At 19.3% G+C, this 13,563-nt stretch overlaps 1 protein-coding gene across 2 annotated transcripts in view; it reads left to right on the top strand.

Moving 5' to 3' along the window:
• Positions 1-13,563, top strand: part of LOC102677345 — a 25,605-nt gene that overhangs the window by 10,570 nt on the left and 1,472 nt on the right. Inside the window, exons 3-7 of one of the 2 annotated variants that reach the window (XM_006618172.2) lie at positions 9,640-9,918; positions 10,936-11,481; positions 11,846-12,082; positions 12,253-12,348; positions 13,099-13,200. In XM_006618172.2, the coding sequence (XP_006618235.1) occupies positions 9,640-9,918; positions 10,936-11,481; positions 11,846-12,082; positions 12,253-12,348; positions 13,099-13,200 (1,260 nt within the window). The remainder of the gene's footprint in view (positions 1-9,639; positions 9,919-10,935; positions 11,482-11,845; positions 12,083-12,252; positions 12,349-13,098; positions 13,201-13,563) is intronic. The other variant, XM_006618173.2, reaches the window with a different exon arrangement.

Genomic DNA, 13,563 nt, shown 5'->3' with positions numbered 1-13,563 from the left:
TATATACATATACATATATATATACATATATATATACATATATATATAATAATATGTTATCTTTCAATATATATAAAATAACAAACAACAAAAAAAGATAAACTATTTTTTAAATAAGTTTATGTCACGAAGTTCGAATCACTCAAATAACATAGTAAATATAGGCAACTTGCCAAAACCGACTTTCATTTGATATCACAATTTTTAAAATATTTATTGGAATTTGTATACGTTGAATCATTATTAAATAATTATTATTAAATAGCTTTCCATTTTTTCTAGCCTCAATAACAAATAATTATACTATTAAGAAATCAAATTCAATTCATTAGGATTAATCTACTTTTTAAAAAAAATTAAACGATTATACATTCTTACAGTTACTAACATTAAGAATTTTTTATAAAGTGGACTGGATCTTTGACTTTTGTCATGAAAAATACAACAATCCTTATATATATATACGTATATATTATTTTTTCATCAAACATGAAAGTAAGAGGACACGTGCAAGCATGAAAAGATGTCTCGTGCTTAGCTAAACAAAATTTGAATTATTAATTGTATTTACATTTAAGTAGATCCAAGATAAGCAACGAAATATAGAGACATTCTGATCTTTTTACAAGCTATGCATCAGCGCAGATGAAACCTCTTCATTGCGTTTAGATCATATAATACTGCTAGTAAAACAATTGCACTATATTTATCTATATTTATCTATATTATTATGCTTAATCCTATCAGATGTAATCGATTTAAATTACTTTTTTTTTTCTGAATAAAATAACGAGAAAATCAGGAAATAATTCAACAAAATCCTTATTTATTTTTACGTTCGAAAACGATTTTCGTCAGGTTATTAGTAAAAGCATGTTATATGTTAGTAATAGAAATAGAATAGAAATTCATACAAGTCCTCCAGTGAGTTTTTGATTTTAACAAAATGTCATTTCATTTTCTATATTATATATTCTGTGTATATTATATTTATGATATAGAACTGTTTATTTCGTTCGTTTTGTTTGTTAATAAATAAAATCGATAAAAGTTTACGTAAAAAATATATACAGTATTTCTGAAATTAATATAAGCGAACAAGAAATAATTTTAACAATGATTGAAAATATAGAATAAAATTTTGTTGTGTAAAACTCCAGAAAATTTGAAAATTCATTGGATATACGTTTGGATGCATTTGCAAGAAATATTTCAATTGATAATAATATTATTATTTATTATATTATAATAATATTAATATTATTATAATATAATAAAATTGATAATTCAATTGAAATTTCATAAATTTTTTTATGTAAAAATTACGAAAACTAAAAAATATCATCAAAAGATTTATCTGCTGTTATAATAATATGAAATAATTTATTCTGAGAAATCGAAATCTATAATTTGAAAGTGTTCAAATGAAAAATTTGAATATAACAAGTTATAATAGATTGCTTCTCTAATTTGCTAAGTAAGATATTGAGAGCTCATTTTCAACACTTAATAAATCAAATTAAAATATTAAAATGTATTTTTTATTCTTTAAAACTATATTTATTGGCATTGCTCGTAAGTGTAACGAGAATAATTTGATTTTCTCAAAAATAGAAACTGTTATATGATGAAATGTTATTAAATCTATATTAATATATTTTTAAATTACAAATCATTTTCTTTTCAATTGCATCTTATCAGTTACATCATACATGATTTCGAAGATATAAATAATAATATTTTACCTCTATAATAATGAATAATTATATAAAAATAATTATTTTTATTTTATTGCGAATATAATTTCTAATAATTATAAAAATGATATTATGCAATATAATAACTTTTCTTTTATTTTTTCTTTTAAAAAAAATGAAAAATTGTTTATAAATATAAGATTATACATTTAAATTAATCTATTTGCCACGAAAATATAAATATCACTTTTTTATAATTATTATTTATTAAAAGCTTTATTATTCAATTTTATTTATGATCGAAACATTCATAGAAAATTAGAAAAATATATATTTAAAAAATATTTTAGTTATTTTCATTTAAAAACTGTTCTCGTGCAGATACAGCAAGCTTCTCGTCTTTAAAGAAGAGTTTCATATCTTTCTACTCAATGGGATGTTTGATTTTGCATCACTTTCAAACGAGACTTCCTAGTCAGGGAGCAAGAAAGCTTCTTCTTAAAAAAAGCTTAAGGTAAATTATCCTTAGGCGATCAGGTATAAAAGTCATGAAAACTTCTCTATGTCTATGTAATCCTTTAAATGCAACCTCATTGTAAAGTATGTAGGAAGTATTTATTTATTTAATCATTGCAACGAAAAATTGAATATTTTATTTATAATCTTTAACAGTAACATGATTGCAGTAAATAAAATGGGATCGTTTCAATAAAAATCCTAGAATTTAGATTAGAAACATTTAAAATTTAAAATCGACATTTAAAATCGATTACTTGGGAAATTGATTATAACATTATACTTGGGAAAAATTGTTTCTCTTAACCATGCAAAATATTCGATTTCTATTATTAACATTCATGTTCCATTATTTATTAATTTTTTTTTAATACAGCTCTTGGTCATTGAATTAAGATCATGCAACAATTTTAACTATTTTCTAACTAGAACATCCATAAATGATTTTTGAAAATCAATTTTTTATTCTTTCTATTAATTCTTTCGCTGCTTTTTGTCGATATATATATATAATGATTCTAAAAAATATTAGTGTATTTTTTACATTAAAACTTTTTTAAAATTGAATATAATAATACATTAAATTTTTTTTGAAACATTAGAAAAATTTAAAGTAGAAAATATTGATTTCTTTTTTATTGCCAATTTTTTTTTATCTAATTTTTTAACGAAAATTTAAAAAATAGATTTTTTAGATTTATATTAGTACAATATATATATAATATACATATATATTATATATAATAATATACATATATATTATTATACATATATATATTGAAAATTTTATTGAAATCAATTAATGTAGAAACAACGAAAAGACAATAAGTCGCGAATTTATATGTGTTATGTTTCTTAAAATAAAAGAAATTTAAAATAAAAATAATTATATAAATAAAATTTCAAGTTTCAAATTTCAAGTATCAATTGATTGTGAATTATTGATTAAAACGAGAAGATATAACTATTCGGCCATGAATGAAACCATAAGTTGAAACTATATTTTGAAATTAATATTTTCATATGTGATTTTTGTTCTTGTAATCAGTGATTAGACAATATTACTTAAACAATCATTAAGTATAATGTTTGTAAAAACATGTCAAACATAATAAATGTTAGTCATCGATTATTTGTACGAAATATCTGATATTTTCTAAGTAATATTTCATTTTATTTATGCAAAAAAATATATTTTTAAATAAATTCTCAATATAGAAATAATATCTATTCTTCTTTTAATATGCAATTTATTATTTTATAATTATGATTAAAAAAAAATCGTTCAGATAACGGATAAGATTCTGAGAGATCACTAGCAACATTTTTAGTCATTAATGGCTGAAATCTTATATAAAAACGCTCGTTGTCCTTTATTTTAATTCAAAAATTCAAAGGTTTGTAATCTATTCAACGAGGCGATGGTATTCAGTTTTAAATATGCATAATAACGAATATAATAATTAGATACAACAAAAATGTATCTTTTTGTGAAATCTTTAGATGAATTATAATCAGTAATATTTCTATTATATTCTATTATATATATCTTTAATATAAGATTATTTATTGTGAATACGAATATAATATAATAAATATAGATAAAAATACAAAAAAATAAGAAAATATATATTTTACGAAATAATATAAATCAGATTCTGGAATTAACAACGACTAGCGTATAATCGTAATAATCAATAAATATTCGGACATTATTTCTTTTGCATATTTCAACATGCTTTGGTATATATTTTATTTATATTTTATTTATATTTTATTGTTACTTCAAATGTACTTGTTGAATGTATCGTACAGTTTTTTGGCACGTAATAAATGCCAAATAATAATATCGGCTGATTATAATCATTTTTTATTGAAGTCAATAAATGTTGAGTGAGGAATGTTGTGATAAATATTATAAAATACAGGGTGTTTATAAAAGTTGTTACCAAATCTCATATTCATGGATTGTATAATATAATATAATATATAATATAATAATATAATATAATAATATAATATTATTATATAATATAAATAATATTTATCAAAACAAGCAAAAAAATCTTAATAAAAGTAGATTTAAAAATCATTAGATTTTTTTCTAGTTTAAACTTATAATAATATAGTAGATTCTATTTCAATTTTAAATTTATATTTTGATATTTATAATATAATATAACAAATATATTGTTTTAGTACTAATTTAAATTCTCACAATAAATAAAAAGAAGACTATAATGAAAGTAATGATGAAAATATATATTTCTACTTCTTTTTGAAATATTTACAGTAATAGAAAAAGAATCCAAATGATTTGAAAAACAGATGGAATATAATCAATATTCAACGCTTTAAAAAGTTAATCATTTAAAGTGATTTAATAAATAAGTAAATTATGAAATCTGTAATAATTAAATATATAATAATAAAAAAAAATTCTATTATATTTTTTTTAATTCAACACTCATGTCTCATTATTTTGAATATTACAATTATAGAGATTTCATAATATCTAACGAATCCAAAAAATTTAATTATTAACACCAATTATTAACGTTGACGATCTTTCAATGTGTGTACGTATTTATAAGAAAAAGTGTATATCAAAATGAACAGAGGATATGTCGAATATATACTGTAATATTTAATAGGTTTTTCAATTCATATTTATTAAGATTTTTTTATGACGAGTATTACAAGTTTAATGAACACCCTGTACATCGTTTCAATACTGTTGTGACCTACTATACATGTAGAATGAATCGCGTAATATGATCACCTCAAATAAAATTACATACGTAAATTAATTAATGGATGAGAAAGTATTTTTTACGAAAATTGCATGCTGTAAAGGATATTCCTTTTCATAAATCACTTTAAAATTTGACTAATTAATTTTAAATGTAAAATTATCAAAGTATTAATAATTAAAATTAATTTATAAATTTGTTTTTTTTTAATATTATTCATTGTTATAAATTTTTTAATATTTTTTTCGTAATGATTCCTTTTTTTATCTAATTATAAATAATATATTTATCTAAAAAAATCTTATCGATTTGAAAAAAATAAAAATATTTATTTATTTATTATCTATATCAAATGTTGTTAACTATATATTTACTTACAAAAAAAATAATAATATCAAATTATATCTTTTATGTTATACAATTTTTGTATGAAATAATTTATATATAATTATTAATTTATATATAATTTATATGTAACTATATGATGATGAAATTTTTTTATATATTTAATAATTTACAATTTATTTGATGTGGTCACGTTATATGATTCATTTTGTGTTGAATATTTATATATATAAATTGGATAATTATATTCATCATTACAATAATGTTAAAAATTTAATAAAACAATAATGATGAATATCATAATAATGAATTATATAAAATTATGTGTAATAATTATGCATAAAATTATGTATAATAATTAATTTATTATTTTTTAGATTTTTATTATTTTTGGAATATTTAATCCTTACTGATTATTAATTATGCTAAAGATAATTCTCAAGTGCTGTAAATATACATATACATATATATATCGATTTTTCAATCGATTCAATCTTTATTGGTATAATTTCAAAGTAAATTAAAATATTCCAATTTACATAGAATTTAAATAATATCAATTTTTTTTTTGTTGATAATTAAATGTTTTATATAGACATTAGACATTTACATACTACATACATTAGAATAATTATTATAAGAAAAATATAAGATGTAATAAAGACAAATACATATATTATAAATGTATAATATTATACATTTTTTTGATAGAAAAATAATAAATTTTTAAAAATTTTAATTTGATAGCCAGGAGCTGTAATTCTAATTTTCTACATGTGACGTTTTTCATAATATACATGTTAATTAATTAAACTATTAAACTAAATCTTCTTTTTAAATACTCATTCTTTAAATAATATATATTTGAAATTTAATAATTCAACAGTTTCGTTAATAACAGTTTAATAAAATTTTGAAATACTTATTTATTCAAAATGTATAATTATTTAAGAAGTATTTTCATAAAAATTTAAAATATTATTTTAATATTATCTAAAGTGACTTGTATAACTAGATTAATTTATTTACTTTAAAAATATTAAATAATTTATTATGAACCAACAATATAAATTATGAATCAAGATATATAAAAATATATTACAGAAATATACAGATTTCGTAAATTAGAAAAAATATTTATAATATGCCATGTTTTCAAATTGACGAAATAACTCAAAAGGAAACTCATATGAAAAAATAAATTAAAAATATAATTTTTCTTATATGAAGCCTTATTTCCAAACAAATCAATACTGAAGCTAAACTCTTACATATAATCCTCTTTATGTATACATGTATACAATAAATATCAATGCAGTATCTATATTGTTATTAGGATTTATTATATTATAGGATATAGTAAGAGGAAAACATAGTAAATAACAGTAAGAGATAAAAAGTGAAATAAAAATAAAGTTTTATATAATAAGAGCTCGATTATTCATACCAATTAATTATAAAAAAAATTGAATAATCAATTTTTTTTTAATATTTAAATAATCGAATAAATAGAATAATTCATATTGCAACTTCTTTTTTTTTCATTAAAAACTAAAATTGCATATTTATATTTATATTGTTTTAATAATTTTTTCCTCCTTGGTTTTTTAATTTCTTTTAATATATTTTAATTATTTTTTATAATTTTGTTTTAATTTATTTCTTTTCTATTTTTATATTACTCCTTATTTTTTATAATTTTGTTTTAATTTATTTCTTTTCTATTTTTATATTACTCCTAATTTTCTTTAGAATTTAAAAAAATAATTGAAATTATAATTTAAAAAAATATATATATATTTATGAAATATAAAAAATAAAGTAATATATTTAGAATATTTATCTTTACTTCCTAATATTTTAAAATAATTCAATATTCAAATAGAAATTTTACTGCATTTTTTATTAAAAAAATTTTTTTTACTTTTTATTTATTTTCTATTTTTTCTTTTTTTATATTTTCCAAACATATTGTATACTTATATTAGAATATGAATAATTTGATTATCTATCTTTATAATTATTCAATTAATTAATTTAATACATTGGTATTGGTTTATAATGACTAGCAAAGTTATAATTATAATATAAATGCAATAATATCTGCTATAGTGTTTACAGCATAACAAATGTACGAATAAGGCTTTGTAAAAAAAGTATAAGTCTTCATTTTTAATTTATTTTTTTATATATTTATTTCTTTATATTGTCAACAATATAGAAAAAATGCTCTATATAAAATAATTAAATTTTTATAGTTATTAATAGTTATAATATAACATTATTTATTGCAAAATTTTCATAAATATCAATGCAGTAAATATCAATACATGTTAAATATTTTAAAATGCATTTATCATATTATATTAAACTCATTTGATTTTTATGAAAAAAATATGACAAATCATTTTACAACATTATAATTTTTGAAACTTAATACATAAATATTGATCAAAATAAAAAATTAATTTTATTTTATTATGATTTTTTTATTATTTATTTTATTATTATTTAAATTGTATTTAATTCATTTTTAAAATATATTATTTTTTGTGATTCTTATTATTAGATATTATTATAAAAAATTCTTAAGAGCAATAATTAAATCAAATGATTAGCTTTAATATTTCAATTAAATTTAATATTTCAAGTAAATTATTTCTTAGTATTTTAATGTCATAATTATTGTAAAATGAAATATTCTATCTACATTTTAAATATAAAATTTAAAGAATATTTCATTTAACAAATATTCAAAACATTATAAATTCTGAAAACCACTAAAACAATTGGAATAAATTATAATTAATAATTATATAATTTATAATTAATAAATTTATAAAAAAAAATAATAATAGTAAGAATATAATAACTTCAATCTATTCATTCTCTAATCTTTTATACGAATTATATTTCATACAAAATAATTTAATCAGAATTGCATGAATAAAATATGACTTTGGAATAATATTATTCGTTTATTTAATATGGGCTTATATCTTTAATTAATCTAACAAGTAATAATTGATAATGAGATTAATTATAAGATAATTAAAATAATTAATTCCTATCGTAAAATAATTAACTCCTTAAGAAGCTAATTAATTTTAAAAAATATATATTTTTTTATTTTATTGGTTTATAAATTTTTTTATATTTTTTTCGAAAAAAATTTTCATTTTTTATATTTAAAAAATTTATCATAAAATAGACCATATCAATTATTTTCATTATTATTTTAGTGAATCAATCAAAATTTTTTTTTTATTATTAAAATGATTCGATATTCAAAATGATTGAAATTTTTTTATGCATAATTTTTCTTTTTTTTATTAAATGAAAAAAGTTTTCAGCTCATTGAATTTTCAATATGAAATGATTGTATATATTAGTGATATGAAAAAGTTATATGAAAGAATTGAAGATAACCTTGAAAATTTATTTAAAAAAACAGAAAATATCATGAATATTAATAATATTATATAAAGATCATTAAAATATATATTTTTATTCAAAAGTATTGTAAAATAATTCACTTTTGCTTTAAAACTAACTAAAATTAAAAAATATGAAAGAAAGTATCATTTAATTTAATATACTATATTTTATGACAAAAAAGATATAAAATATATTAAAAATAATATATTTAAAAAATTTAAAATACACAATCTTCAAATATTGAAATTTTATGAATCCTAAAAAATTAATACTATTTACAATATATTTATATTGTTATACATTTCATAACATTTTTTTTGTATTATAATAGAATAACAAGTATGAGACAGAATTGAGGTAATATTTAATAAATTTAAATTTCCATATACTTGTTCATTTTAAATATTACATAATAAGAATAAATATAATAATATAGTATAATAAATTCATCATTATTAAATATCATCAATATTAAATAATAGATTTTTTAACTATTATTGAATTTATTTTATTTTAATTTATAATATTTTAATATATTTTCTAATCTGAAATCATTTTAATATTAATTTATATAAAAAAAAATTAAATTGAATCCAAAGTGAAAGATTTCTCAATTAGATATATAAAAAAAATTAGATATATAATATAAAAATATACAATATAGAATTATAACATTAATAACAAAAATAATTAATATGGTCGTGTTATTTACATATAAAAATATAAAATTTAACCACGTATGTAATATTAGCTCTAAATTATTAAATTTTAATAGTTAATACGAAATAAATATAATGAATCTTAAGGAGTTAAATCAAAAATCGATGAAATTATCTTTTTTTTTTTTTTTTTTTTTTTTCTTTTTTTTTTTTTTTTTCTCATTATTTTAGAGTCTTTCATTGACACCGGCGAGGCCGCGGCCTGGACACGCGGCCTCTGGAGGATCAGGCACTGGAATTGCCGACGATAGCGATGCAGAAAGCGTGAAAAGTTACGGAAGTGCCTGCAGTGCCGCAAGCGCCTGTGATCATGCTACGTTTGCTCTCAACGGTACCACATGGTCTGGTAGATCACGAAGATATGTTGTTCATTGTTCAAATCATACTGGTGACAATGAACAATATCTTACACCTACCCAAAGAGCAGCTAGACAAGTTAGAAAATTTCAGGTAATAATTAATATTGTTTTTTATCATTTATGACATTATCTTATATTTTGTGTATATTGCAATAATTAATCCATTTGTAATGATATCTTAAGTCTTGAGTGTACACTAACTATGGCCCAAATTAATTAACAATAGAAGAATATATGTAAAGAAATAACTTCATAAAGCTTTGTTCAAATTACTTGAATTCAAGGAACTTGAAGTCATATAATTTGAATTTTATCAATTTAAAATGATGAAATTAATAAATGTATTATTAAAAGATAATAAAAGTAAATATATGTATGTTGTTTGTAAAATATTGAAAGCGAAAAAAAAATATGATAATGAAAGTGATATATAATGATAATATAATTTAACAATATATTCAAAATTTCTTTTATTATTATAGATCAGTGCTATTTTAGATATTTACTGATTCATATTAAATACTCGAATTTAATAAACATTCAACTTAATAAGAATTCAAGTAACATTTGATTAATTTAAATAAGGATTTTAAATCAAATTGAACTCATTTGAATTCCAATTGCTGGAATTCATTAACTTGAATAAAACAATATAAATATTTTAATAATAAATTTAATAATTTTAATAAATTTTAATAAATATTGCGCAAAATATTTTTGCGCAATGATATATTATTTATTGCAAATGTTTTAAAAAATTGCCATATTATATCATGATACTTAATATGGACTTATACCTTTAATTAATCTAACAAGTAATAATGAGATTAATTATAAGATAATTAAAATAGAAAGAAGAATAAGAAATAGAAAGAAGAATAAGAAAATTTAATATGATGAAATTTTTAACAAAAAGAATAATATAATATATAATATATAATAAAAAATAAATATTTATTTATTTATATATACTATTATATATTATTTATATATATTAATAATTATATATATATATTATATATATTATTAATTATTAATAATAATAATATATTAATAATACTCGTATAAAACATTACTCGTTAATCATTATAAAAATTATGTTGTTTAGGCTTTATTAAAGGAAGCGCGAAAGGAAATTGAAGAGAAAGATCAGGAAATATTTCGATTAACGAAGGAAGTAGTAGAGCTAAGATTATATAAAGCTTCTCTAAATAGTCCAGATGAAAGAACGGATAGTAGCGATGCCCTTACCGTACGAGAAAATAATCCTTTTTCTCCAGAATCCCCAAGCAAAGATTTACCAGATGAAAATGCGCTACGAAAGATTACAAGTCCAGAAACTCCAGAAAAACGTGCTCCCTCTGATCTTCCCTCCTCTCTTGCGGACTCGGGTCACTTCGAAGACGGATCCGTCCATTCGAAAGATTCTATATTTATACCAGAAGTGCAACCAGAAAGTACTCATATCACTACGACTCCTAATAAAGTTGATGAAAGTAATGCTTCCGATACATTTATAAGATCAACTACAGAAACACCGGAAAGAGATGAAGAGAAGCGCAAATTGGTGAACCTATATGAGAATAGAATTGAGGAAATGCATCGTAGACATGTTGATGAACTTCAAGATCTCAAGCAAAAACACAATGATAAGGTGATATCTCAGAAAAAATATATATATATTAAATATTTATCACATATAAAGTATTTTAAAAAGGATGATATAACTTGAAAAAATGTGATTCTTTAATCAAATACAACAATAAATCAAAAGTATACAAGAAAATTTTTACATATAAGATTTTGTTTTTGATAAAACAAAAAATATTTTCGCTTTTTTTTTTTAAATGAAAATAATAAAACAATAGTCATAACTGTAGATTTTTAATTAATTAAATATATATATTAAATTATATTAAATATTGATTAAATATATATATTGATTAAATATATATATAGAATAAAATTATTAATAATACAATATATAAATTTATACAATGAATTATTTTATATTTCAGGTGGAAAGTTTATTAAATCAATTAGCTGAAGTAAATACACGTTATTGTGAAGTAAGGCCTTCTATTGATGCTGCGGAAGCACGAGCTCGTGAATTAGAAACGGAATTAGAAACTGTAAAAACAGAACTCTCAGAACAAAAGGCTCTATTAAATGAGCAAGAAGAAAGAAATAAACAAATGTACCTGAAAATGTATGCCAAAGGTCAAGAAGCAGCACGTATAGAACAAGCTGATCAGGTATATTATATAATATATATTATCATTATTTATATAAATATTACCAATTTTTTTATTTTATTTTTTTTTAAACTTATATAATATTTAATATTTCTTGAATACATAATTGAAATGCATAATTAAAAATTAAAATTTATATATTTATTTATTTTTTATAAATACAATTATAGATACTTGAACAGGCGCATCAAACACCACCAAAGGTTACTGTTGCAGAATTACTTCAACAATTAACAATTACACAAGCAGAATTAGAAAATATCAAGGTAAATATTTTTATTTTAATCGTTATATTTTCTTTTATACATTGTTAATATTATGATAGTAATATTATACACAGTGCACATTAAAAATGAAGGAAAAAAATTCTTTATGCTTGACTTCATTTATAATTGAAGCTTTATATTTATCTTCATCGCTATATAAAATGGCATGATTTTTATTTTATATAATAAAATTTATCATATAACTTGTATAATAATACTAAAAAGTATCATTAATATAAAAACAATGTATTTAATTATTTTTAAAATAAATATTTAATAATCTATAATACTATTTGTAATTCTAAAGATTTGTAATTTTGTTTTTAAATTTAAAACGTTTTTGAATTTATTCTTTTAATTAATAATGTTTTATATATTGTTTATAGATATTATCTTCTTATAATATAATTTTTTTCAATTTCTTTATCTTTTTAATCATTCAGTTATTTAGTTATTGATGATTTTTATTTTCAAATAAAATTCTATATATTATATTATTTAATTTTATTTCTTATATTATTTACTGTTTATTATTTTAGATTTCTATTAACTTTTTCATAATTTCTTCTTAAGGAAATGTAGATTATATCTCTATAACAATAAAACATAAAAATTCAAATATATAAGAATAAATAAGATATAATTTAGGAATCACTGTTGTTCATGCATCACTTTTTGTGCATCTTTGTTATTCACAAATCTCTTGTACTAATAATGTGCCACTTTTTTTGGTCGCCGCTCACACTCCAGGACACAAGCTACTCGCCTGAACCTCACATTTCAGCCGATCGTAGCCAAAGTTTATTAAGTGCTCAGGAGGCTGTTTCTCTCTGGGTCCTTGGCACACGTAAGGTCTGTATTTCTGCTGAATCGCCACGTGACGCAATTCTCATCCACTGTTTTAAACATCAACGTTGTATTTGTTCACATACAAATGCACAAACAAATATTTTTTTCTTATTTCTGCCTTGTTGAGATTCCTTTTTTTGCAAAAGTGGACTTTTATAATTTGAATAATAATTTTTTTAATGAAATATCTGCATTTTTCCCTTTAAATAATAAAAATATATTAGCTAATTTTGTAAATTTTAAATAAAAATTGTTAAACTTACTATTATTTATTTGTAACTATTATTTCTTAACAAATATTCTTATAAAAGTTTTTTTATATATGATTATTTATGTACATATTATATTTAAATTAATTTCTATAAA

Source organism: Apis dorsata, unplaced genomic scaffold, assembly GCF_000469605.1.
Source record: "Apis dorsata unplaced genomic scaffold, Apis dorsata 1.3 scaffold_342, whole genome shotgun sequence".
Taxonomy (NCBI): domain Eukaryota; kingdom Metazoa; phylum Arthropoda; class Insecta; order Hymenoptera; family Apidae; genus Apis; species Apis dorsata.
The sequence above is the reverse complement of the archived record's forward strand: the minus strand, read 5'-3'. Positions and strand labels throughout refer to the sequence as shown.